At 59.2% G+C, this 27,075-nt stretch overlaps 1 protein-coding gene across 4 annotated transcripts; it reads left to right on the top strand.

The window, feature by feature from the left end:
* The first annotated feature begins 4,390 nt into the window (after positions 1–4,390).
* On the top strand, positions 4,391–27,035 carry FMNL1 (formin like 1). Of its 4 annotated transcripts, none has more exons than XM_040989316.1 (27): positions 4,393–4,759; positions 12,081–12,164; positions 13,257–13,370; positions 13,882–13,955; positions 14,237–14,320; positions 14,571–14,699; positions 14,958–14,975; positions 17,171–17,279; positions 17,636–17,712; positions 17,831–17,924; positions 18,901–18,975; positions 19,268–19,378; positions 20,894–21,043; positions 21,369–21,470; positions 21,588–21,804; positions 22,114–22,425; positions 22,560–22,684; positions 23,253–23,455; positions 23,765–23,999; positions 24,131–24,199; positions 24,675–24,755; positions 24,842–24,971; positions 25,084–25,247; positions 25,446–25,547; positions 25,681–25,776; positions 26,010–26,130; positions 26,644–27,035. In XM_040989316.1, the coding sequence occupies exons 1-27, from the start codon at positions 4,631–4,633 to the stop codon at positions 26,736–26,738; spliced, it is 3,300 nt and encodes a 1,099-aa protein (XP_040845250.1). In that variant the 5' UTR covers positions 4,393–4,630; the 3' UTR covers positions 26,739–27,035. The 4 variants fall into 4 exon arrangements, with proteins under 4 accessions (XP_040845253.1, XP_040845250.1, XP_040845252.1 ...); XM_040989318.1 differs by having other exon boundaries at positions 13,257–13,340; XM_040989319.1 differs by lacking the exons at positions 14,958–14,975; positions 26,644–27,035 and adding an exon at positions 26,311–26,625 and having other exon boundaries at positions 4,391–4,759; positions 22,093–22,425.
* Positions 27,036–27,075: the final 40 nt, after the last annotated feature.

A 27,075-nucleotide genomic window follows, 5' to 3' on the forward strand; every position in this document is an offset into this window, starting at 1 on the left:
AGGAGATCTCATAGAGGATGCGACAGGTTGTTGATGCCCCGTGTCTGTGTGGATGTGCAGAAACAGGTGTTGGCTGGGGGAGACTCTTCAGAGGGCAATTTTGTGAGAATCCACCAGATGTGTAAAAGCACACAACTTCAAAATAATTTTAAAAATGCTTTAATAGGGGTCTGGCATGGTAGCCTAGTGGCTAAGTCCTCACCTTACAACTGCTGGGCTCCCATAAGGGCGCTGGTTCATGTCCTGGCTGCTCCACTTCCCATCCAGCTCCCCGCTTATGGCCTGGGAACATAGTAGAGGATGGCCCATAGTCTTGTGACTCTACCCACGTGGGAGATCTAGAAGAGGGTCGTGGCTCCTGGCTTTGGATCAACTCAGCTCTGGCTATTGCGGCTGCTTGGGGAGTACATCAGCAGCCAGAAGATCCTTCTGTCTGTACCCCCTTCTCTCTGTATATCTGGCTTTCCAATAAAAATAAAATAAATCTTAAAAAAAAATAAGTAGAGCAGGGACTGGTGTTGTGACCTAATCAGTTAGGCCGTCGCCTATGGTGCCAGCATCTCCTACGTCTGCCAGTGTGAGTCTCAGCTGCTCCATTTCTCAGCTGGCTCCCTGCTCATGTGCGAGAAGACAGCAGAAGATGGCTCAAGTGCTTGGGCCCCTGTATCCTCCTCTTCAACCATTGTGACCATTTGGGGAGTGAACCAGAGGATGGAAGGTCTTTGTCTTGTCTCTCCTTCTTTATCTATAAATCCTCTTTCAAATTAAAATAAAAATGGGGCAGCTAAGATTTGAGCTGATGTCCGTATGGGATGCCAGCGCTGCAGGAGGCAACTTAGCCAGTTACGCCACATAACTTAACCCTGATCCCCTTGGTTCCTGACTGGCATTAGCAGCAATGGCTCAAGTATTTGGGTTCCTGAACCCTCTTTGGATTCCTTGGCTGAGTTCTTGGTTGAGGTTTGGCCTCAGCCCAGGCCTGGCTCAGCCATGACTCACGTACGCATTGGAAGAGAGTAAAACCTGTAGATGGTCTCCCTCAAAACAAACAGGGCCTGGCACGGTGGTGCAGTGGTTAAGGTCCTCGCCTTGCACGCTCGGGATCCCATATGGGTGCCGGTTCTAATCCCGGCGGCCCCACTTCCCATCCAGCTCCCCGCTTGTGGCCTGGAAAAGCAGTCAAGGACGGCCCAAAGCTTTGGGACCCTGCACCCACGCGGGAGACCCGGAAGAGGCTCCTGGCTTCGGATTGGCCTAGCATCGGCCGTTGCGCTCACTTGGGGAGTGAATCATCGGACGGAAGATCTTCCTCTCTGAATATCCGCCTTTCCAATAAAAATAAAATAAATCTTTAAACAAACAAACAAACATTCCATGGCCTTTACACAAGCTTTGTGCCTCGTTTTCTTTTACTAAAAAAAAAAAAAAAAAGATTTATTTATTTATTTCTTTACTTATTTATTTTTGCACCTGGCATGAGATATAGTGGCTAAAATCCTTGTCTTGTGTCTACTGGAATCCCATATGGGTGCAAGTTCATGCCCTGGCTGCTCCACTTCCCATCCAGCTCTCTGTCTATGGCCCAGGAAAGCAGTAGAGGATGGCCCAAAGTCTTAGGACCCTCCACCCACATGGGAGACCCGGAAGGAAGCTTCTTGCTCCTGGCTTCAGATTGACTCAGCTCCAGCCATTGCATCCACTTGGGAAAGATTTTCTTTGTGTATCTCCTTTCTGTAAAATCTACCTTTCCAACAAAAATTTAAAAATATTTAAAAAATTATTTTTGTTGGAAAGGCAGATCAAATTTAAGGAGAGAAGGGGATAAGGCAGATAGAAAGGCCTTCTGTCCACTGGTTCACTCCCACAATGGCCAGAGCTGAGCCGATCCGAAGTCAGGAGCCAGGAACTTCTTCCGGGTCTCCCACAAAGGCGCAGGGTCTCAAGGCTTTGGGCCGTCCTCTACCACTTTCTCAGGCCACAAGCAGGGAGCTGGATGGGAAGCAGGGCTGCCGGGACCCGAATCAGCACCTGTGTGGGATCTCCACAATGGAAGGTTGAGGATTAACCAGTTGAACCATGGTGAAAGGCCTGGGCCTTGTTTTTCTTAGCTGTGTACATGTAACGCTGTTTCTTTTTTTAAAGAGGCGTCTGCTCAGCAGTGGGGAGGAAGAGGGAGGAGATTCATGGGAAGATCTGTTCTGTTCCCTGAGCCCTGAGTGTCCCCAGGGCCTGTAAGATCCTTTCATCAGATGGCAAGGTGACAACAGCCTATCCATCAACACAAGACCTCGCCCTGTCTTGGCTGTCATATCGCCCCCGCCCAGAAGAGGGCAGCACAGACCCACCTAAGCGTTGGTCCCACGTTGACCATCAGCCTTTTACGATTTCCTGCTTTGTGGAGCATCATTGAAAAGATGATTCCTGCCAGGCCAATCACGTTTATTAAGTAACAATTGACTGCATTTTCACCTTTTTTTTTTTTTAGTAACTTACATTTCCAATTGGAAAGAGAGAGCGAGAGAGAATGAATGTAGGCATGTTAAAAGGATGTGTTACTTAGCCCAACCTTATTTCTGCTCTGTCTTGGGTGGCATCAGGAATGGCCAAGACACCTACCCCCTCCCCAAGCTGCAATCAGCTGCCCTGGAGGGTCCCTGCAGGCTGTGCTGTTGGGCTCTCGTGCCTTGCCCCCACCTACCAAGGCAGCCCCTCTCCTGCCTCTGCAGTGTCTGCCCCTGCCAGGCTGTGGGGTATGGGCAGGGAAGGCGTGGGCACTCTGACAGGCACACTTCACCCAGGACCCAGCACCGCGCTGGGCACACAGCTGGGGTTACGTGAGGCCAAGTTAAAAATGACAGTCAGACACCCACCTTTCTGAGGAATCAAGAATGAATTTCCTTTTAAAAAAAAAAAAGTCCTGGCACATCTCAAGGGCAGACAAGGCTCTGGCCTGCCTCAGGCTTCAGGGCTGCCGATGACCTTGGCAAAGGAACAACCCCAATTAGGCCAGCCTGGGGGCAGGGGCAGGCTCATCCCCCATCACCAGCCAGCACCTGCTTCAACCTTGACAAAGGCTGTGGATTTGAGGGAGGGAGATGGACGGACACTTAAAAGGCCCTGGCCTTGTTCACTGTTCCCCTTCACAATGCCCTGTTAGTATGTCTGCGAGTAGGAGAGGGTGGGCCACAGCTGTATGCTGGGGTGGAGTCTATGCCTGCCTCCTCTCCCTCCCCTCCCCTATATGAAATGGGCAGGGGAGCCCAGGCAGCAGCTCTGAGGCAGGATGGCCCCAGCAAGGCATCCTCTACTGCCCTTGATCAGCCACATGCTGGCCAAGTCATTTGGCTCCCCAAGCCTTAGTTTCCTGTCTCCATCACTTACCACTTTGGGGCATCATCAGGAGGATGTCAGGAGGAGCCCCGGAATTGTCTCTAAAATGAACAGAGACTAGACAGTACTGTTCTTCAGGATGGCTGACCTCGCTGGGTCCTTTCACCCCTTGGCCAGGGCGCCTGCTCCTTTCCAGCTTGGTTGCCCCCCTCCTCAGTCCTTGCTGCTCTCCTGACCACCCTGGCGCTTCCCAGCTGCTGGAAAGGGCACCGGGACTGCCCTTCTCCAGGAGTGCCTCATCCCACAGCCCCCAGGAGTGTGGGGTGTGCCCCAATGCGCACAGGCACAGTCACACAGTTGGTTGGGTGGCGGGTCTCTTTTGGCCTGGATCTACCGCGTTGCCAAACCCTGTACTGGGGCTCCCGCTTGCGGATGGTTCCCTTTGGTCCATGGCTCTCCGCGAGCAGGCGAAACTGAACGGATGAGACGTGGGGGGCCTGGAAGGGGGCTTCCACTTTTCAGGCAGGGACCCGAGAGGGGGATGTAGCCCTGTGCCCTAGTGCCGAACCGCCACGGGACTCCAAGTCGTGCTCCCAATAGCTGAAAAGCCTCCCCCTCGGGAGCTGTGCCTCTGCGCCCCCTGGTCGTGACCCCTCTACTCAGACTCGGCCGACGCCCCCGTAGCCCGCGGTGCTGGAGCTGCGGTTCTAGGACCCGGAGGCGCCACGGAGCGCGCCGCCGCCTCGGCCTCGCCTTGGTCGCCTCCGGCTCCGGCAGGTGAAACGGCGCCGGCCGCCCCCTCTGCGGCAGGTGAAGCGGGGCGGCAGCCCCCTCCTCGTCGCGCCATGGCCTCCGGGGGACCCCCGGTCCGCGCCCGGGTGCCCATCCCCTCCCTGCAGTCCGCCCCGCCTGGGGCAGGGGCAGGGCGCGCGGCGGAGGACTGCGGTTTGCGCGCACGGGGAACGACAGCAGAAGTTCGAACATCACCGAGGGGGGAGCCCGCGCCGCAGCTTCCTGCCCCCGGCCCGGCCCTCTGGCCCGGCGGCCTGCAGCCTGACTTCCTCCCCCACCCTGCAGCTCGCCTCCCGACTCCTTCGGACGGGGCCGCCCCGATGGGACGCCGCGCCCTGGTCCTTGCGCGCCGCTGAGACCAGCGCCCGCCAAGCCGAGCCGAGCCGAGCCGAGCCCCGTCGCCTGTCGCTAGCCCCTAACCCTCCAGGTCGGGAGCCTCGTTCCATCCCCCCCTGGAAAGCTGGATTTCCGAGGCTGGAGGCGCCTGGCCGACTGGGTGGGGACCACCATGGGCAACGCGGCCGGTAGTGCCGAGCAGCCCGCGGGCCCCGTCACGCCGCCCCCCAAACAGCCCGTGGCCCCCAAGCAACCGATGCCCGCGGCGGGAGAGCTGGAGGAGAGGTTTACACGGGTCCTGGTGAGTGTGGCCGTAGCGAGGGGGGCCGCGGCGGCTGGGCTTGCGTCTCCTCCCTTGGGGGCTGGAGTGCCAGGTGAAGAGCCCAGCCCCCCGCGGCACTCCTGGGGGTGGGGGTGCAGCGATTGTGGCTTCTTTCAGTGACTTAGCACTCTCCCCCCAAAACTTTCTTCTGCAGTGGTTTTGGCCTTCCTCCCACAGAGCCCCCCACCCCACTTCTCTGACACGCTCCCTGGGTCTAAGGGTCTTTTACCAAAAGTCCCGCGATTAAGTTGGCAGCAGGGTGCTTGGGGTGATGGTGGGGACGGGGCCGCGGGGCGTTCCCCTCCCCCTGCACAGGTCCAGCCGCCTTCGTGCGGGTCTGAAGCAGTAGCCTCCGTGTTCCTGGGTGTGGAAGATAGAAAAGGTTATGTCTTAGCCTCTGGGGAGCACAAGGGTTTGGTCCTGATTCATGCTCAGGCTGCCAGGAGATGCGTTTTTAGACTGGGCAGCTAGCTGGTGGCTCTGTGTCCCATCTCTGCTTCCCAGATTTGGGGGGGGGGGGGCGTTTCAAAGGTGGGCTTTGGCTTGGTCATCCCTTTCCAGGCTCTGATAAGGTCCCAAAGGGTGGGGTCAGAATGCCCTGGTCCCCTTGGTTGGGGTAGAGCAGGAGTCTGGAAACCCCCTTCCCTGCCCTGGCTGTGTTGGGGAGCTGGGGGAGTGTGGACCAGCAGCTCGGGGCTGAGCAGTGAGAATGTATTTGACGCGGCAGGGACTTCAGAGCAGAGGTCCTGGAGTGGCACAGCAGCACAAGCAGGGAGGGGCAGGGTCACTGAGTCTCACTTCTCCCTCCTGGCTCAGCCCTGCCCTGGCTCCCTCTCTCACCAACTGCCCGGTGGCCTGTCTGGTGTCAGCATTGCCTCGCTGGACAGTGGGGCGCACACTAAGGCCCTGCTTCTTCCTGGAGGCGCAGGGCTGCGGGGCAGGTGCAGGCAGCCAGAAGAGTTGACTCCTCCTCCGAACACCATTTCCCCACCGGCTGCTGACCAGGCAGGCATTGGGCCACACTTGCAATGGCCTCAAAACAGAGCCTCCAGGCAGTTCCTGAAAATCTTGGCGGCTGCTGCCTGCTCTTCCCCTCCCCCACAAGGTGAAATGCAAACTGGAGACTGCTGGAGAGGAATGGGGTGTGCCTGGCTGTCAGAGTGGGAGCTGCTAGGGATGCCCACCCCAGGCTGGCCCCCCACTTCCCCATCTCCCCATCTGCCCCCACTTCCCTCCTTCCCAAACTCAGGCCTTGGCAGAGCTGAGTTGAGCAGATGAGGGAGGGGGAGGATGAGGTGACACTCTGTAGGGGCCATCTGGGGATCCTGAGTTGGTGGCAGGTCCCTGGGACCTCTCCCCCACCCCCTTATTTCCCCCCAAGTGGTTTTCCATGGGTGGGAGGGGGTGGTATTTGCGCCCCCCGTCTGTCCTGGTCCCTATACGGAAGGGGAGGGGCCCAGTGAATAACTCACACCAGTGGAAAATCCGAAAGTCAAGTGGCCACCTCTGATGCACGTTAGGGGCCTGGCTTTTGCCCTGCTGGGGTTTGTGGCTACCACTGGCTGAGTTCCACACGAAATGCCAATGGGAGTGGCTGGGCCTTAGGGTGTGAAGGGAGAGGCCCACAGATGGGTCTTAGAGGGTGAGGAAAGGAAGATGGTTGGGTCGAAATCTGGGGCAGCAGCACCCACAGGAGCTCACACTCTGCTCCCCCCACCCTTCTCCCAGGCATCCCTGCGTGTTCATACCCTTCCCAGCCTCAGGTCTTCCCAGCTGAGACCCTGGCTCCTTTAACAAGCCAGCAGCAAGGGAGACATCCCACCCCTTGCCATTCCCCAACCTGCCCTGCCCTCCTCTGCTCGGGGATGGTGGCCTGACTTCTGCTGGAGCTGTTGCTGCCACAGACTTGCCTTAACCCTTAGGCGTGGCCCAGAGGTCTCAGGGTGGGGCTGCACCTGGCCATCACTACACTCCCAGGGCCCAAGCTGACTCCTGTCCTTAGTCAATGTCAAACGAGGAGCAGAGATTGCTACACAACAAGGGGCGCTGTCCTCAGGCTCTCCCAGACTGGAGAAGCACGGCTGTGTCCTCAGTTGGCCTCTGTGGACCTCTTCCTTCCCTGATGGGGAGTCACATCCCACCCCCCACCACTCCTCCTCTCTACCTGGTATTGGGGGGGGCTGCTGTTCCTCCTTGCTGAGCCCACAGCTAGGCAGGAGGTGCAGGGAACTTTTCTCCTCTACAAGGGTGAGGTGATGGTTGGGGGCACCCTTTCTAGCAGGCTAAGGATATAGGGGCGCCCCCAGTTTAAAATGGGGGTAGGGAGAAAGAGCAGGTTGAGCCAAGGTTCTGGCTGCTGCCTTAGCAACTGCAGAGGAATGAGGGCTGCCCAGCTCCACCGCCTGCTGCGCTGGCGGGACACCAACCAACCCAGCTCCCAGCTCGCGCCTCTCCTACGCCCGTGCCCAAGGCTGGGTGTCTTCCAGCGCCTTGCAGCCTTCCCCTGTGCAGAATGGCAAGGGCCCCCCCTCTCCAGGCCTGTGGCAAGGGGCTACCTGGGGCAGAGGGATCTGGTGCAGGGCAGGGCCATGTTACTGGCTAATGGCCTTGCTGGTGTCTGAGAAGCTGCCCAATTCAGGCAGGAATGAGCCTGATGGGAGCCTGACACCGAGCCCTTAGCTTGTGCCCAGTGCCAGGCAGTACAGGGAGGTCAGGTCAGGCCCCCCGAGTTCTGTTCTCAAGGGGCTGGTAGAGAAGAATAAGAGAGGGGTCTTCATTCTGCCCCACGAGGCCAGCTCCCTCCTCTGGGATAAGGCAGAAGTTTGGGGACAGGTGGCTCAGGCCTGGTGCCTCCCACCTCTGAGGTGTGTCACATGGGGTGTTTCAGTGGCATGGCCCTGTGGTCAGAAGTGGGGCTGGGCAGAGGCCATGGGTGGCATTCCCAGCAGGCAGGACTGGCACATGTCAACCCTGGAAGCCGGGGATGTGGTGGGCGTGACTCACAGTAGCATCTGGGGCCGGAAACAGACAGGAGCAGGTGTGGCTGCTCTCAGGGCCACCTCTGCATTTCTCCTGGGGACCCGGGAACCCTGGAGAGTGGCTTGGGCACTCTGCCTGTGAGGGGAAAGGCTCGGAAGGTTCCTGGGTGTCTGGGGGCCGGGAGGGTTGCGGGTTGAGCTTCATCTTTGTCATGAGTGCCTGGGTGACCTTGGGCAAGTTGCTCAGCCTCTCTGAGTTTCCATTGAACTTTCATGTAAACAGAGTCCTGCTGGCATGTGCCAGCCTCTCAGGGTTCTGGAGGGTTCTACAGAGCAGCTGTCGGCCGGGTCAGACACAGCTCTCAGCCACTGGCCAGTGGTGGAGCTAGGCAGTGTCTCTCTCTCCCTGACCTGTAAGGTATAGGGGACCAGATCCTCCGCCCCTCCCACCCTGACCAGGAGCACCCATGCACAAGGAGCACAAGGGTTTTATACATCCTGGGCTAACCTGCCTCCCTGCCCTGGTGCAGGTTAATAGCCATAGGGCCCCCACCGAAAACGGTGGCCGGAAATCCGGTGAGGGAGGGCCCACCTCTCTGAGGGCGGGGCCGTGCTGGTGCTAACGGAGCAGGGTGCTCATGGGGAGGGTGTGGGGAGGCCTCCACTTCCCCCTGAGAGAGGGTGTGCTGGCGGTGGGGGGGGGGGTTCCCCAGTGAGTAAGAGCTCAGTGTGGGCAACAACAGGAAGTGCAGGGTGCTGGGTGGCAGGAAGCCACACCGTCTCTGGGATGGAGCTCGGGGGCCAGGCTGTCTGCCGAAGACCCCCCCGACCCACTTTTTGCATGCCCTGTCCTGCACTCTTTCTCCTGTGGAGATGAGGGTCTTCTTTCCAGCCCTCCATCTAAGTGAACCCGGAGAAAGCCACGTAACCTTATGCCTCAGTTTGCCATTTGTGAAATGGAGTTAATATCTACTCGGCAGGCTTCTTGCTGTGGCTTAAACGAGTTAGCGGCTCTAAAGCACCCCACCGAACTCTCAGAGTGTTTGACAACAGTTCAAATGTTCAGAGATTTGCTTGTTTATTTGAAATGCAGAGAGAGCTCTTCATCAGCTGGTTCACTCCAGGCCTGGGCCAGGCCGCAGCTGGGAGCCAGGAGTTCTGCTTAGGTCTCCCATATGGGGGCAGGGCCCAGGCACTTGGGACATTTTCTGCTGCTTTCCCAGGTGCATCAGCAGGGAGATGGATAGGAACTGGAGCAGCCTGGATTTGAACTGGCAGTCCAGTCTCTGCTGGGTGGCTGTTGTGTCACAGCACTGACCTGAGAGCACTGATGATGATGATGATGATGGCTTTGGTGATGAGGATGATGATGGTGGCGTTGATGATGTTTTGTGATGATGACGAGGGAGTTGGTTAATGTTCTTCTGCCAGCCCAGGGTTTGTGCCAGGTGTCCCGGCTCCTGCCTTGTTAAGCCTTGGCTTTGCTCTCAGTGGGAGAAGCTGTTAGTTTTTTGGAGTTCTCACGTCTGATCTAGGACTCGGATCCCTCACAGTCTTCCTCGAAGCCTAGACTGGCTTTTGTGAGAGTTTCAGAAAATCGATAGGCCAGAATTTTAAGCAGAGGATAAAATGGATTGTTTGGGCAGATTGGCAGAGAGCTCTTACCACAGACAGGTGGGTGGGGGAAACGAGGGAGAAGTGGGCAGATGGCCTAGGTCTAGGCTGACGTCCAAGTTCAGGGGAATCCTGGAGCTGGAAAGGCCAGCCCTTGGGAAGAAGGTGGCCAGGTGGGTTGGGACATTGACGCAGCTCAAATTGAAAGTGAAACTGGAGGGTGTGGACCTCATCCCTGTGGTCTCCAGGGGCCTCAGACAACAGCGGTCCTGGAGGGGCTATGGGCGAGGCCTTGGAGTGCAAATCCAGAGGCTGTCTCCTCCGGTGCCCTGGGCAGTGGGAGCAGGCAGGGAGCACACCCCCTGTCTTCTAATAGGAAGATGTGGGAGGCAGCTACCTATCTGGGCCATCTCTCTCCCTCCTCCTGGGAAGCACAGCTCCCTTCACGCATTCCTGGAGCTTGGTGCATGCCAGGTGGCAAGTAGTGGCAGACTGTGCCCATTTTATAGGGGGAGAAACTGAGGCTAAGAGAGTGACAGAGCTGTAGGGTGGGGTGGGCCTAGAAGCTCTGGTTCCTCCCAGGACACACATACCTGTCCAGCCAGCCTCCTGCTAGTCCCACTTAGCACTTGGCCAGGCTGCTTGTCCTCCCCCGGGCTGACTCTCAGCTGATGGCCGCGGCAGCAGGGGTGGGGGTGGAGGTGGGAGAGGGGATCTCTTCCTGTTTTTTGCCATGGCCTTACCCCACCTCGTGTGAGTGGCATCCACCGGCCCCTCTCCCGCTCCTTGGTGTGCCCAGCTCCTGGGTGGGCACAGCCACAGCTGAGGAGCAGCTGCTAATTAGCTCTCGGAGCTGTCAGAGCTATTTTTGATTTCCGAGCCTAAATTTAGCCTGTCTGGCAGGCCGCATAGGGGCCTGAGGAGGCCCAGGTGGGGAAGGGGCCAAGGGGGCCTTGCCTCCCATCACTGCTGGGCAGATGTGCCAGGTCCTGATAGGGTCCCAGTCCCCAGAGGGGAGAAGCCCAGGCCAGGCTCACAGTCATTGGGCTCTGCCCTGTTGTGGTTGGTAACCTTGGGCCAGTCCCTGAGTGCCTCTGCACTCTCACCTGTGAGATGGACCCAGCGGTGAGTGAGCAGGCAGGTGTCTTGGCCAGGGCCTGACACAGGATCCCACACACTGCACAGGGTCCTGCATCTTGGTGAAGCTGGGGTGGGAGAGGGTCTGCAAAGACCCACCTCGGTCAGACGAGAGGGCTCAGCTATGCCACTCTGCTCTGTCTCTGCGCTGGTCCCAGCGCCAGAGTCCCTGGCATTGCCCCTCCTTTTCCCTCTTCCTCCCAGTCTTACCCCCTTTGGTCTCTGGGGTGGGGTGGATCTGAGAGGGGCGGGTGGAGAGGGAGCCAGGGGAGGCCTCCCTGACCAAGCAGGTGCCTCCCCACAGCCCCAGGCTCCTTCCTGGGCCGTCCCTCCGAGTGGCCACAGCAGGGGCTGGCTGTGGCATCGGGACTGGTTTCCTGTACCCCAGCTCAGTTTCGCAATGAGGGAGCGTGTAACGGCCCCACCCTGGCTGGACAGCGGCGGAGCCTGGCTGGCTGGAGGACCAGGGCGTGAGTCGTGCTACCTCTCCAGTGGGGCTGGCCGGAAGCAGTGGGGCTGAGAGCTGCCAGCTTCCTGTCGCCTGGGGCTGACCCCAGGCTGTGATTTTTTGGGGTGAGATCTGATCGGAGGCTCAGAACTAGGCCTGACCCACCCCCCACCACACACAGAGGAAGCTCCTCTTGTTCTCTCTGGGCCTTGGCTCAGAGCCATGTGATGGGCCAACAGACGGCTGAAGACCAAGCGCCAAGCTGGTGCCAGGTGCACCGACTCTGGGCTGGCCTCTGAGGATGCCTCAGACACCCAGGAGCTGTCCTGAGGGGAAGAAAGCCTGGGGGTATTGGATCAAGGGTGGGCCAGACTCTTCCTGGGGGCTCATCAGGAATGCATACGTGCTGGGTCCTGCACTGGCACCATTTGGTTGAGACAGCGATACCATGCCTTTGCTGCATGCAGCCGGGAGGACCTGGCAGGGCTCTGCTGACCTTTCTGAACTGCTAACAGGGGTCCTAGCCTGAGGCACCAGCCCTACAGACCCAGCTGGCCAACAGTCCCTAGTGCCCATGGAATCTTCATCCAAAATCCCGCCCACCTCCATGGCTGTGTTGATTCCATCCCCCCTTCACTGCCCTGGGGCCGCCCCTCCTACAGAGAGGGATGGCACACTCCTTGCCAAGATAGTCTGTGGCTTGGGAGACCCTCGGCCCGGACTGTGCAGGTGACAGAGCCCGGGCAGACCCGATCCAGCTGCTGGGCTGCAAGGTGCTGTGCCTGCCTCCATGGGCCACTGGCTGATGCTGTTGACCGCAGGCTGGGAGCCCAAGGGGGCTCTTGCTCAGCTGCACCTTGGGCACAACACAAGAGGCAACCTTGAGTGCAGTGTGAGGACAGGTCTCCTCTGGGGGACCTCAGGGGACAACTCTGCTTTCATGCCCCGCCCCCAGCCCCGCCCACACCTGCCTGCATTTACTTTGGGGTAAAGGGCCTGGTGCTCCTGGGGGAGCTCAGGGGTCTTCCCTTTGTCACTGCTTTCCACCTGTCTCTCCCGCCCACCCTGCCCACCCTGCTGCATGGACTTGATCCCAGTTTTTTCTCCCTTTTCCCCAACCCAGGACTGCATGAACTTGCCTCCAGACAAGGTGCAGCTGCTAAGCCAGTATGACAATGAAAAGAAGTGGGAGCTCATTTGTGACCAGGTTGGTGTGCCTCAGGACCCAGCTACCTTCGTTTATCCGAGCAGGGTGTCCAGCCCTGAGCAGTCCATGGTGCCAGCTGCCCAGGAGGCTGGATGCTGGGGGGCATCTGCAGGACTGTGGGTCCTTCTGTCTTGGCTGTGAGTCACACAAGAGGCAGGGTCCAAAGAACTGGCAGGGCCTGGGCCAGAACACTGCCTGCGGGGCTGGGGCTGGGTCCCCGGCCTCTCTCCAAACCTCCTCTTCGGCCCTCATCTGGGCTCAGCATCCCACTGTGGCTCATGCATCGTCCTCTGCTGCTGCCCAGCTGGCTGTTGTGGCGGGACCCAGTGTTGGTACGGGATGGAGCCTGGCCGGGGTAGTGTCAGGGAAGCAGGCTGGAGGCTGCGGCTGGGAGCCTCCGCCTCCCTCCCCTGGGAGCCACAGCCCCTGCTAATGGACTGGCTGGTTGGGCCACTCTGCTGCTGGGCAGCCATCGGATGTAAGGGCCTGGCCGTGAGAAGTGGGTGAGGAACCACTCCCAGAGTCTGGGGCTGTGTTGGGGGTGGGGTCCCCTGATGAGGTCCTGCAGGTTGGGGCCCCTAGGCTTTTACACATGTTGGAACTAAGGATTGGCTAGAATGGGAGCTGCACCCCTCCCGCCCCACCTCCCATCCCTGGCTCTGTTGTGGGGTCCAGGGGGATACAGGTGAGGAACACACACAGTTTCTGTGACAGGATGGTGGTGTGGGGGAAGTCTGGGGAAGGAGGCCTCAGTGGGGGTTCCCCCCCCCGCCAGGCTATATAGTCCAGGGAGGGCAGGGAGTGGGAGGGTACCCACTGGACTCAGTGTCCCTGGGGGCAAGGTCTCCCGCAGGGCTGCCCCCTTCCACAGGGCACCTGGAGGTCGTGCTGGGGTGTGGTATGTGGGCACAGTGCCAGGCCAGGGACTGGGGCCTTTGCAGGTGGCCTGGGGTATTGTTTGGTTTCTGCTTTTGGGATTTCAGAGGCGTGGGACCTGGGCCTGAGCCAGATGGGCACTAGTGCTGACTTTTACCCTGGGAGTGCCTGGCTGCTTCCCCCCACCCCACAACCCACTACTCTGCCTCTCCCCAGGAGCGGTTTCAAGTCAAGAACCCCCCTGCCGCCTACATCCAGAAGCTGAAGAGCTATCTGGACACAAGTGGGGTTGGTCGAAAGGTAGCAGCCGATTGGATGTCCAATCTGGGGGTACATGTCTCCCTTTTGATTCTGACACTTTCCTCCTTCACCATCCAGGCTGAGTGGCTGAGAAGCTCTATGTGTGTGTGTGAGTGTGTCTGCAGGGGACTGAGCGCCCGGGGCGTCAGTTGGTTGCAGGGTCCTCGGCACGGATGCTGAGTGTGTTTGTGGATATGCCTGTGTGCGAGCAAACATGTGTACTTCCTGTCTGTCATGGCTTTGTGTGTGTGTGCTTCTGTTTGTGAATGTGTGTGAGCATGTGAGCTTGGGTGTGCAATTCCCCTAAATCTAAACCTGGGAACTGTGTATGCGTGTGTGCCTGTGGGTAGATGTGCTTGCATGATCTCTGTGTGTGTGTGCTCTGGGTGTCTGTGTGTGTGTGCTCTGGGTGTCTGTGTGTGTGTGTGTGCTCTGGGTTTCTGGGAGTGGGTGTGCCCGGAGCTGCTGAAGTGGTGAGGGAGGCTGAACGTGACAGGCCACACCTCAGCAGCATAAGACACCCCTGTGTCTGGCCCCCCAGTTTAGGAGGCGAGTTCAGGAGTCCACGCAGGTGCTCCGGGAGCTGGAGACCTCCCTGCGGACAAACCACATTGGGTGAGCGGGGGCACCAATTTGCTCCCCCCCAAGCCATGAGGAGGGACCCCTTGCTACTCCCCCTGCCTGTTGTCTGTCTTCTGATACCATGCAGGGATCCCTCCTCGGCTGCACCCCAGTTGTGGCTGGACCGGGGTCTCCCCATCCCCGAGCCTCCAGCATCCTTGGGCTTTCCTGAGTCTTCTGTGGTTGGGGCTTGCTGGTGGGCTTCCTGGGGGAGGGGCACCCCAGTGGGGGCAGAGCCCTGTCCTGGCTGGGGCTCAGGCAGCCGTGATCTGCAGGTGGGTGCAGGAATTCCTCAATGAAGAGAACCGCGGCCTGGACGTGCTCCTGGAGTACCTGGCCTTCGCCCAGTGCTCTGTCGCGTAAGCCCCGCCCTCCCGGCCTTGGCCCTGGCTTCCTAGCACATCACCCCCTCTAGCTGGTGCCCAGCAGGGCAGCTTGAGCCCTGCACATGGCCTTGAGCAATATTCCTTGCCAAGGCTGTTCTGCACAAGGAGTATCAGTCCCACCTCCATTGTGCTCGGCAAGCCTTGCCCTAACCCACCTGCCCACCTGCCCTCCTGTGGGTCTGTGTCCTGCTCCTTTGCCATGTGCCCTGCCTTCTGTCCCCAGGTATGACATGGACAGCACTGACAATGGTGCCCCTGCCCCGGAGAAGAGCAAGTCTCTGGAGCAGTCTGTGGAAGACCTCAGCAAGGGGCCACCCTCATCGGCTCCCAGAAGCCGGCACCTGACCATCAAGTATGTGGGTCCCAAGGTGGGGTGGCAGGGAGCAGGGGCGGGGATCCTTGCCCCACACCACATCTGGCCAGCTCCCAACCCTCAGAGCCCTTGGAGTTACGGGGAGGGTAGCTAACATGGGGATCTGAGGAAGCACCTCCCGTGGGGTGCGGGGATGCAAGAGCCTGGAATCTGAGTGGCTCTGAGATTGGGGTTCTGGGTCTGGGGGCCTCCTCTGGTGCACAGCTAACCCCCTGTTTTCTCCCATGCGGCTTCCAGGTGCCCCCCTTCTCCCCGGTACGTAGTCACGTTGGGGGCGGGCAGGTGCACAGTTGGCTGACTCCCTGGGTTGGTGCTGGGGTTGGGTAGGGCTTGGGTCCCCTAACCTAGCCAGGCCATGCTGATTGGGGGGTGGGTGGGATGGGAGGGCAGGGAGGACATGACCTGCAGCACCCTGCTGACCCCTGACTCCCCTCCTTAGGTTCAGGGACAACTGCCTAGGAAGCCCCATACTCTCACAGTGTCACTTTGTTGGTTTGCTCCTGGGGCGGAGAATGTCTGGTTGGCCGTGTAAGGCCTGGGAGATTATTCCTACTGACAGCTGCAGGCAGGACTTTGACTAAAGCTAGAACAGGCTAATCTTTTTGTTTTTTGTTGTTTGATGGTGTTTACATAGTTGATCAGGGTGGGAAGGGTCAAGGATCAGGGGAAAGTGGACAAGAGTATTGCTTACACATTTGTTCTTCCTGTATGTGGGGAAGGGGGAAGTATAATGGGAGAGACCACACCCAGCCTCCCAAAGGCCTCAGTTCCCAGGGATGGGGAAGAGCCACCCGATGTGATTCCAGGGTCCCTGTTGTGCAGCACTTACTGAAGGTTCTGGTCAAGTGGTTTTGATAGTTCTGAGATGCTGTTGCTATTGCTGAAGAGCAGGCCAATCTTTAAGATGATCCTTAGAAGTGTCAAAAAGCCCTTGCCTTGACACAAGGATTCCCCACCCCTGAATTCAGCCACAAGGTTTGTTTTTGTTTTTGGCACTGTGTGTGAGGTGTGAGGCCTGTCCTTGGGGACCTGGAAGTGTGACAGGGAACTCCAAGGAGGAGGTGGCTTCTGCCGCCTGGGGCACCTGGAACACTCCCCCAGAAGTGACACTAGCTGCCAGGCCCCATGGGGCCGGACGGGGTAGTGGGGAACCCAGGGTTAGGGAGAGCGAGGGGGCAGAGAAGGGCAGCCTGGGCCTACCTGAGTGTGGCTGGGCAAGGGAACGTGGCAGGTTAGGGCTGATGGAGGTGTGGAGGTGGGTGAGGCTGCGTGGAGGTGGGCCTGGGCATTGTTGGAAATGTGACAGCATATGTTTCTTTGGCAAAGAGTAATCAGTCTCAGACAGCACTTAACTTGGGGCAGCCGAGGTCCAGGCCCATCACCTGGTCCCGACTGCCCTATCAGAAAAGGGGCTATTTGCCTGGTTGAACAAGGCAAGGGAGGCTAACTTGGTAGTGAGCTGGGGAGGCCTGCGGGCTCCCAACTCAGACGCAGGAGGAGCCGGCGTGCTTATGAGCGCCACCTGCTGGACTTTATCTCCGGGTGCTCCCAATCTTGTTTACCTGCTTGTAAACAGTTCCCCACAAGACAGTTCTCACTTTTCTTCTTGTTCTTGTCCTTCTTCTTCTTTTTAAATATTTATTTATTTGAAAGGCTGACTTACAGAGAGAGGGAGATATAATATATGTATGTATGTATGTATACAACATATATAAAGAGAGAGAGAGAATGGCTTCAATGGCTGGAGCTGAGCTGATCTAAAGCCAGGAGCCTGGAGCCTCTCATGGGTCTCCCACATGGATGCAGGGGCCCAAGCACTTGGGTCATTATCTGCTGCCTTCTCAGACACATTAGCATGGAGCTGGATTGGAAGTGGAGCCAGTGCTCATATGTGATGCCAGTGTCACTCGTGGAGGGCTAGCCTGATATGCCACAAGGCTGGCCCCATCTCTTTTTCTTTCTTTAATATTTATTTAGTTATTTACTTGAAAATCAGAGTGGGAGAAAGAGATCTTCTTCCACCTGCTAGTTTACAGCCGTTTTGGCTTGGCCAAGAGCCTGGCACTCTGTTCCACCTCTCACACGGGTGGCAGGGGCCCCAGCACTTGGGTCATCTTCTGTTGCTTCCCCAGGGACATTAGCTGGGTGTCCGCCATGGGATGCTGGTGTCCCGAGTTGGGGCTTGATCTCCTGTATTCCTTTCTGATGCTGAGCTGCTCTTAAAAAAAAAGTCCTTGCTTCCCTGTTTTCGCCCCCCGCCCCAATCCCCAGCATGCCAGACCCTGAACCCAAGGACCAAGGTGGCCCTCTTACTTCCACCAGCCTTAGGTTGGGTTCATGGGTGGCAGTGGTGCCCTTGTACTCCAGGGGAGACCTGAGTGGTGGGGGGCTTGGGGCACTGGGCATGGGATGCTGAGCCCTGTCCACTGCCTCCCTCACTCCCCGCCCAGGCTGACCCCAGGCCACAGCAGGAAGGCCGTGCGCAACTCCCGCATCGTTAGCCAGAAGGCTGACGCACATGTCTGCATCATGTGCCTGCGCGCCATCATGAACTACCAGGTCAGGCGGCCGGTGGGACTGGGAGGGGTCCGTTGTGGAAGCCTGAGTGTGTGCTGCCTCCTGGTCTAGGAGCCTTGGAGTTGCCAGCAGCGGGTGGGGGAGTAGACAGACAGGTGCCTCGTGTGGGGCTGAAGCAAGGCTGGGCAGCGAGGCCAGGGGCAAAACAGCCCCTGGGCTGTTTCATGGGAGGACTGATGGGGAGGACAGATGGGCCGAAGCTGGGCCTCCCTCCGTCGGGCAGCCGTCAAGAATTCAGGGTCCAAGGTGCCTGGTGCTGGCTCTTTGGCTATGGCTAGAAAGAACATTCTAGGCGTGTGGCCACTGGATGCCAGGCCGTGTGACACCTCTCCCTGCAGTCTGGCTTCAGCCTGGTCATGAACCACCCGGCCTGTGTCAATGAAATCGCCCTGAGCCTTAACAACAAAAATCCCAGGTGAGGCCACACCACTGGACCCCTCACTGTCCTTCTGTCCCAAGCTGGGGGACCTCCCTCCTCCTCGTGGAGCCAGGCCCACCCCTGCCCACTCAGCCCACTTGTGCTATCTTCCCAGAACCAAGGCCCTGGTGCTGGAGCTGCTGGCAGCCGTGTGCCTAGTGCGGGGTGGACATGACATCATCCTGGCCGCCTTTGACAACTTCAAGGAGGTACCACAGCCCCCTCCCCCAGTCCCATCACTGTTCTCTCAGGCCCCTGTTGGAAACATTGGGAGACACATCCCCCATCTCCCGTAGATGTTAGGGGGACCCAGAGGACAACCTGGAAAGGAACATTCTGGAAGAAAGTGCAGTCAGGCAAGGGCACCGCCTAGGGCCCACTCTGGGGATCTGGACTTGATCCTTGCAGCCTTCTGGTGCTGGCTGTGGCTCTCCAGGTTGGCAAGGAGCTGGACCCAAGGCAGGGGATGCATCTGGCACGGTGTGGTCACTCACTCCTTCAGATTGAGTGTCCACAGTGGGGGGGGCGGCAGGAGTGGCATTATGGCTGTATCGGTGAGGGGGATTCAGAGGAGGTACAGGAGGGATGGTGAGTGAGGAGACAAAGGGGCAGAGTGCCATGTGGCGTTGGAGGATGGTAAGTACCTTGGGAGGGCAGGCCAAAGAGGAGGAGGAGGAGGGAAGGCTGGGACTGGGTGAGGTGGTTCTGCTGGGGAAGGGCAGGCCAGGCAGCCAACAAGCAGTGCAAAGGCCCTGAGGTTGGGAAATTGCTGCATGCTAGTGAGGCCTGATGGCATGGGTATGGAGACTGAGTCAGTGGAGGCTTTTTAAGTCACTTTCTTTGAAAGAGAGATACACAGAGATCTGTTGGCTGGTTCAGATGCCCACATTGAGCTGGGGTTGAGCCAGGCCCAAGCCAGGAGTCCACAATTCCATCAGAGTCACCCATGGACTTGAACTATTTCCTAGCGCCTGGCAGGGTGCACAAGAGCAGGGAACTGGGATCCACAGCAGAGCTGGGGAACAAACCCAGGCTTCCAAGAGGCGTGCTGTGCACCCACCACTGCACCAATGCCAGGTGGAGGGTGGAGGCCTGAAACAGAAAGAGACATGGTCTGACTCAGACACAGTCTGGGAGAGTGGGGCTTGGTTTGGGTACTCGGCAAGAGATCCACTCTCTGCCCAGGTGTGTGGGGAGCAGCACCGCTTTGAGAAGCTGATGGAGTATTTCCGGAATGAAGACAGCAATATCGACTTCATGGTGAGCACAGGCGCCTGCGGAGGGGCCCCCTGGATGCAGAGAACAGCCATGGCCTGGGGGTCTGGGCTCTGACTCTGCCAAGTGCGAGGGCTGAGTGGTTGATGCAGGCAGGACTGAAGTGTTGAGGGGCAGGGTTGGACAGAGGGAACTGCATGTCAAAAAGTGGTAGGGACGAAGTCAGGCTGCTGAGTGAGAACTGTGGATAGGGTGGGAGATGGGCGAGTCTGTGTGTGGGGTGAAGGCACGGCGTCCCCTACCCCATCATGCACCTGCTCCTGTGCCTGGCCCCCAGGTGGCTTGTATGCAGTTCATCAACATTGTGGTACACTCAGTGGAGAACATGAACTTCCGTGTCTTCCTGCAATATGAGTTCACCCACCTGGGCCTGGACTTATACTTGGAGGTAAGCCCTGCACTGCCCCTCAGGGTGTAGCTGAGCAAGTGGCATGGTTGTAGGGATCAGGCCGACTTGGGTTCAAATCCCACCTTCGATGACTTCCTCATGTCAGTTTTCCCATCTGTAAAATGGAATCGCAGAGATCATGGTGGTATTTAAGTGTCACACAGAACAGTGTGTGGTAAGGCACAGGCTCCAGCCCGTGGAGCTGTGTCACAGGCACTGCAGCAGGCTCAGGATGGCTCCGGGAACACCAGTTGCAGAAGCTCTGGTTCCAGTACCTTAAAGGGATGCCCAGAGACAGTGGGTGGCAGTAGGGCTGCCTTGTGCCAGCTAGGTCCAGGTCACGGGTGTGGCAGGCAGAGGAGCGTGATGCTGCCAGATCCAACCTGAGCAGAGAAGCTGCAGCTTCTCCCCTGGTTCCTCCGGGAAGGGTGGGCTCTTTGGGACTGGATCTTGGAGGGTCAAGACTAATAGAAGGTAAGGAGCTGATATGGCGGCATAGTAAGTTAAGCCGCCACCTGAAGTACTAACATCCCCTGTGGGACCTCATTGAGTCCCAGCTGCTCCACTTCCCATCCAGCTTCCTGCTAATGGGCAGCGGAGGATGACCCAAATCTTTGGGCTCCTGAGCCCACATGGGAAACCCAGATGAAGTTTCTGGGCTCCTAGCTTTGGTCTGGCCCAACCCTGACCATTTGGAATGTGAACTAGGGGATAGAATAGCTTTCTCTTTGTACCTCTACCCGCCCCCCAGCCCCGCAACTACCTTTCAAATCCTTAAATAAACCACATGGGAGGGGTTCCTTTGAAACAAGCTTTCTCGAGTGGATGAATCCCTGGAAACAAAGACTTGCAGGGACTGGGGTGGGACAGTGGGGTGGGCGGGAGTGGAGTGGAGAGAATGGGGAGTGACTGCTAATAGACACAGGCTTTCTCTTGCCAAACACGTTTATTTTTAATGCAGAGAGACAAGGGAGGGAGGGACAGATGGACACTGAGAGAGCTCTGGTCTGCTGGTTAATTTCTAAAAGCTTGCAACGGTGGGGCCGGGCCAGGCTGAGTGAGGCAAGGAGCCTGGACCTCAGTCAGGGTCTGCTGGATGGAGGCAGGGACCCAAGTTCTTGAGCCATCACCTGCTGTCTCCTTGTGGGTCCGTTAGCAGGAAGCTAGATTCGATGTACAGCTGGGGCCTGGACCCAGAGACTCTGCTGTGGGATGCTACTGTCAGTTGGTCTTAACTGCTAGGTCAAAGTCCCACTCCAGGGCTCCTTATTAAAGAGTCATCAGAATGTTCTGGAATTAGTGCTGATGCCCAATCTGGTGAAAATATCCAATGCAACTGACTTGTACATGTCAACACGTATGTTGACTTGTACATGTCAACACTTCATGGTATGTGAATTTATGTCAGTAATAAAATAACAAAACAAAGCCGGTCAGAGCTCCTCAGGGTCCCTGGGCTAGTGGAGGAGACCTCCCCCCAGGGAGCCTCACTTGGCCCCTTCCACCTGGGGACAGAGGCTGCGGCTCACCGAGAGCGACAAGCTGCAGGTGCAGATCCAGGCCTACCTGGACAACGTGTTTGACGTGGGAAGCCTGCTGGAGGACACAGAGACCAAGAACGCGGTGCTGGAGCACATGGAGGAGTTGCAGGAGCAGGTGGCCTTGGTGAGAGCCGGTTTTGAGCCCAGCCCCAGCCCCTAGGCCTCTCTCCCCAACCACCCCGACCCTGCAGGCCTGTGGCTCCAGGCAGCGCAGTTCTAGCTTTTGGACCTAGCTAGGTGCCCAGGCAGACCTCTCCTCTACTCACTCAGATCCCAGGCCCTCTCTCAGCTGAACCGGGGCCCAGGTTGCAGCCTGCCGGAGGTGGGCTGAGCGGATCTGGGAGCCTCCCCCGGCCCTGCAGGCAGGAAGGCCTGCCTGCTGCCGCCCCCTCAGCTGGGGTGCCAGTGCCTGGCCGCGGCTGTTAGCTCACCATGTGCCGGTGCCACAGCTGACAGAGCGGCTGCGGGACGCTGAGAACGAATCAATGGCAAAGATCGCCGAACTGGAGAAACAGCTCAGCCAGGCGCGCAAGGAGCTGGAGACCCTGCGGGTGAGGCTGCGGGGGCGTCAGGCTGGGTCTCCCTGGCAGCGAAGGGGGCGGGGAGAGGGAGAGCTTTGTGCCCGGGATCTAGCTAGTAGGCATTGACCCATCTCTTGGGACTCGCAGGAGCGCTTCAGCGAGTCGACCCCCATGACTGCCCCTAGACGGCCCCCCGAACCCGAGAAAGTGCCTCCCCCCGCCCCGGCGCGTCCCTCGGCTCTTGAGTTGAAGGTGGAGGAACTGGAGGAGAAGGGGTTAATCCGCATCCTGCGGGGACCGGGAGGTGACGTCTCCATCGAGATCCTCCCAGGCGCCGTGGTGACTCCGGGGGTGCCCAGCCCAGGTGGGCAAGAGCTTCCGTGGGACGGCAGGGAGGGGTGAGGGCGCTAGGGCCGCAGCCGGGCATTGGGAGGGAAGCAAGGGAGGTCAGGGGGTCGGGGTGGCATGGGGAGGAACCCGGGGAGCCCCCCGTGCGGCCCGTCTGTAGGGAGCAGAACATTTGGATCGTGGGCATGGCGCAGGTGGATACGGGCGGACCGAAATGGGCCTGTAGGCATGTGGCGCGGGGTCGGAGGGAGGATGCTGGGAGGTGAAGACCCATCCTTCTCCAACCCCAATCCAACAAACTGAGAGGACCCTCCCCTGGCCGCAGGTCTCCCACCTGCGGCAGAGCCGGTTCCCGGAGGAGCTGCGCAGCCGCCACCACCACCGCCCCCACCCCCGCTGCCCGGCCTCCCCGAGCAGCAGGAAGCGCCGCCCTTGACGCCCCCTGCGGCCCCACCCCTCCCGGGCAGCCCCGAGCCCCCACCCCCACCGCCGTTGCCAGGAGACCAGCCGCCACCACCACCCCCTCCGCCACCGCCTCCTGGCTCTGAGGGGCTAGTGCCTCCGCCCCCACCGCCGCCGCCTCCTCCGGGAGGGCCCCCTGATGCCCCTGGAGGGCCTGGTCCAGAGATGGGCGTAGGTGAGTGGCATGATCCGCCTCGGACTTGGGGGAGGGCTCAGTGTGCCCTCCCAGGACACTGTGTCTGGGGGTCTCCCACTGGCTGCACATGGCCTTGCCATGGAAGGGTGCTTTACCACTCTGTGGCCTCCCAGGAGTGAAGACCAAGAAACCCATCCAGACTAAGTTCCGGATGCCCCTGTTGAACTGGGTGGCCCTGAAGCCCAGCCAGATCACAGGTACTGTGTTCACGGAGCTGGACGACGAGAAAGTGCTGCAGGTGAGTGTGGGTGGCTGGCTCCCTGGCAGGGCAGTGGAGTGCGCTCCTGGGCACTGTGGGGGATGTCTCCTCAGCCACCCCTCTCTGCAGATGAAGGTCTGGAGACTGGGGAGGGCATGGAAGCAGCAGTATCCTCACCGGCCCTGCCCAGTCTGGCCTCTTAGGCACTATGCCCCACGCCCCCTGCTTCCCACAAACAGATCAGGGCTTTAGCTTTCCTCATCCCTCCTCTGGTTTTCCAGCAGTGATGGGTTCTCTTGCCCCTTGCCCCTGCTGGTCCCTCCGACCTGCACGCTTTTCTCTGACCTCTGTTTCCTGCTGGCCGCTTCAGCCAAACCATCAGCTTGGAAAGCCTTGACTTCCTGGTCCCCCGGACTAAGTGGTTGGCCATCTCCTCTTGCTTCTCCGTGCTGTTGGGCTCCCTTGTGCTCCTCACACCCCCCCCATCAGGACCATGGACAAGCTCAGTTCCTGGCTGGTTGCCCTGTTGCTGGCCCAGTTAGGAGCCTCCCTCTGTAGCTTGAGAACAAGTGCGGTGCTCAGCCCACTCCTCTCTCTGCCCCCTCAGGAGCTGGACATGAGTGAGTTTGAGGAGCAGTTCAAGACCAAGTCCCAAGGCCCCAGCTTGGACCTCAGTGCTCTCAAGGGCAAGGCATCCCAGAAGGCGCCCAGCAAGGCGATGCTCATTGAGGCCAACCGGGCCAAGAACCTGGCCATCACCCTGCGCAAGGGCAACCTGGGTGCTGACCGCATCTGCCATGCCATCGAGACGTGAGTACCCAGGTCCCCCCATTGGGCAGATAGCTTAAGGGGAGCGCATTGGGCCAGCCCTGGTCAGGGTGCCGTGTCCCCGTTTTGGCCCAGAGAGCCTTGGGCCATCCTGTGAGTCCCTGACCCCTTGTTCATCATGGTGGACACCTACCAAGGAGGAGAGTTGGGGAACTGAGCTTGCTAGCTTCCTATGCTGCTCGACTCCTACCCCTGTTTCCTGTGATGCTGTTGGCAAACAGCAAATACTGCCTTTGGTGCATCCATTGGACGTGCTGGCCCACTCTGCTCTCACCTGCCCCGTCTGCACAGGTATGATCTACAGACCCTTGGCCTGGACTTCCTGGAGCTGCTGACCCGCTTCCTGCCCACGGACTACGAGCGCAGCCTCATTGCCCGCTTTGAGCGGGAGCAGCGGCCGCTGGAAGAGCTGTCAGAGGAGGACCGCTTCATGCTGCGCTTCAGCCGCATCCCACGCCTGCCGGAGCGCATGGCTACGCTTACCTTCCTGGGCAACTTCCCGGAAACGGCCCAGCTGCTCATGCCGGTGTGGGCGGGGCGGGCAGGGCATTGTGGCCTAGGCCGGGGAGGGGGAAGGGGCAGCTCTTGGCCTGGGGATCCCAGAGGCAAGCTGGGGAGGCTCCAACTCACTCTGCTGTCCCCATGCCACCCTCTCAGCAACTGAATGCAATCATCGCAGCCTCCATGTCCATCAAGTCCTCAGACAAACTCCGTCAGATCCTGGAGGTGAGGGTGCTGGGCTGGGAGCCGGCGGGTGCATTCCTGTCTTGCACGTTCTGTGTAGTGTGAGAGGGAGACCCAGACCTTGCCCACCTCTGATGGGCAAAGATCATGGTCCTGTTTCTTGCCATTCATTCTCAGGACACAGTTAAAGTAGGTGGGAATGGGCTCCAGCAGCCATGGTAGACCATAGCAAAGCATCCCTGAGACCTCTGGGTACTGCTGCATGTGGCCATGGAGTGCCCGAGAACCCATGGTGGACGTGAGAAAGGCCAAGGTTCCAAACTTTGGAAGGGATGCTTGGCAACACAGTTCTGGATAGCACAAGCAGTGGAAAACATCAGGGGTGCCCTGGTGCTGTGCGTGTCCTTATGTGCCATGGTTTTGTGTGCCAGGCACCTAAGGGGTTCAGGGGCATGGTGGGGGGCCTGGTTTTCCTCCCTTTTCTCCTCCTCATGTTCCCACCCCCTGACTCTTCCAGATCGTGTTGGCTTTCGGCAATTACATGAACAGCAGCAAGCGTGGGGCAGCCTATGGCTTCCGGTTGCAGAGTCTGGATGCGGTGAGGAAGATTTCCTGTCTGGGAGTGGGGAGAGGTGGGGCGGGGTCCAGCAGGTGGACTGCGGCTTACAGCAGGTATCTGTGCAGCTGCTAGAGATGAAGTCGACTGACCGCAAGCAGACGCTGCTGCACTACCTGGTGAAGGTCATTGCTGAGAAGTACCCGCAGCTCACAGGTTTCCACAGCGACCTGCACTTTCTGGACAAGGCGGGCTCAGGTAGATGGCAGGGCTCTACCCTGGGGTCACTGGGATGAAATGGTTTGGGAATCAGCAAGGAAGGGGTCCTTGACTCTGTACTGCGCTCCCTCCTACCTCCCTGCCCCTGCAGTGTCCCTGGACAGCGTCCTTGGTGATGTGCGCGCCCTGCAGCGGGGCCTGGAGATGACGCAGCGGGAGTTTGTGCGCCAGGATGACTGTGTGGTGCTCAAGGAGTTCCTGAAGACCAACTCGCCCATCATGGACAAGCTGCAGGCTGACAGCAAGACCGCACAGGTGGGCTGGCCGGGCCCTGTAGCCCTGGTGGGAGGTGAGGGGGACGGGATGGGGTGGGGGACTTGCCCAAGTAGCATCAGCTAGAGGCCTGGAGGGGTGTGGACTCTGCTGGGGCCCCGAGCCTGGGACCCGAGATAGCCCTAGTGGAGCTGCTGCCTGGGCTCTGCGGGAGCCGGGCTGATGGGACTGTGCCTTCAGGAGGCCTACGAGTCGGTAGTGGAGTACTTTGGCGAGAACCCCAAGACCACAGCTCCCTCTGCCTTCTTCTCCCTCTTCAGCCGCTTCACCAAAGCCTACAAGGTATGTGGGCCTGAGAAAGGGCTTGGAGCCCTGGGGGTGTGGTGCTCTGGCCTGTGCACAGGGCCTGCAGGAAGGGTGGGCAAACAAGGAACATTGTCCTTACCCACTGTCCTTACCTGCCTGGGTACTCCAGAAAGCCGAGCAGGAGGTGGAGCAGTGGAAGAAAGAAGCTGCTGCCCAGGAGGCGGGTGCTGACCTGCAGGGCAAGGAGGAAACCCCGGCACCCAAGGTGAGCAGCTGTCCCTGGGAGCAAGCCTGCAGCGGCCCCAGTGTGGTGTCCCTGTTGTAACCCCCCCCACACTGCTAGGGACAGACACTGCCCAAGGGCAGGAAAAGAGTGGTCCTTGCTCAGGGTTGGGGGTGGTGCTGGTTCCGGGACAGTGGTGGCAGAACATCCTGGAACTGGGGGCGCCTTGGGTCGTAGGGTGGGGCATCCTGGAGCTGAGGTTCTGCTGTCCCCAGTCCCCACCCAAGGCTCGGCGACAACAGATGGACCTCATCTCTGAGCTGAAGAGGAAGCAGCAGAAAGAGCCGCTCATCTACGAGAGTGACCGAGACGGGGCCATTGAGGACATTATCACAGGTGAGGGTGGGCTGGGCCTCCGATCTGGTCAGACTGTCCTGCTGTGCTAGCCTCTGAGCGCTGCTCCCCTGGGCGGAAGGGGGTGTCCGACTGCCTCGTGCCTTTGCTACCTTTTCTGTTTTTCTCTTTCCGTTTTCCTTTCTGTTCCCCTCTATCCCCCACCTCCTCCCATCCCTTCAGTGCTCAAGACAGTGCCCTTCACGGCCCGCACTGGCAAGCGGACATCCCGGCTCCTCTGTGAGGCCAGCCTGGGCGAGGAAGTACCCCTCTAGCCCCCAGGTACCCTGCCAGCCTGGCATCCTATGGCTGTGCCACAGGCCTGGAGTAGGGTTGGGGGTGGGGGATATAAGTCCGGTTGCCCTGGCCTGGGCTGCTGCATGCCTGGGGTACCCGAGAGGGCGAGACTGTCCAACAGTGCCTCCTCCCAGGAGCCTACCACCTGGTTCTTGAGAAGGGTGCCCTGTACCCTGGGGCGCCCCCCGGAAGGGCCCACATGTCTCTTCTTGCTCTCAGACCTGCGCAACCAGCCATACATCCGTTCTGACACCGGCCGCCGCAGCGCTCGTAGGAGACCCCAGTTGCAGGTCACCACGGACCTCTCAGTGTAGCCGCCGTTTCTGCAGGTGAATTCTGCAGTGGGATGCGTAGAGGGGGAGCTGTGGGCAGGCTGAAGCTCGCCAGTTGGCTTCCAGGCCGCCCCAGGACGCTCCTGCAAAGGGGCCAATGCTGTTTCTTCTCATTGGCCTTTGGCTGCCTGCCTGCGGCGCTCCCCACCGCCCCTCCGAGAGCTGCAGTTGGCGGGAACCCGGCCTGTAAATTGTAAAGTACACCTCACCGCAGCGCGTGCCCCAAGAACACCCCTCGGACCTTATTTTTATACGAAATGAATAAAGATGTTTGCAGAAGACCTGTGTCCGTGCCTTCCCGCCCCTACACCGCACGCAG

Source organism: Ochotona curzoniae, unplaced genomic scaffold (assembly GCF_017591425.1).
Source record: "Ochotona curzoniae isolate NIBS_2020 unplaced genomic scaffold, NIBS_Ocur_1.0 contig_520, whole genome shotgun sequence".
Classification (NCBI taxonomy): Eukaryota; Metazoa; Chordata; class Mammalia; order Lagomorpha; family Ochotonidae; genus Ochotona; species Ochotona curzoniae.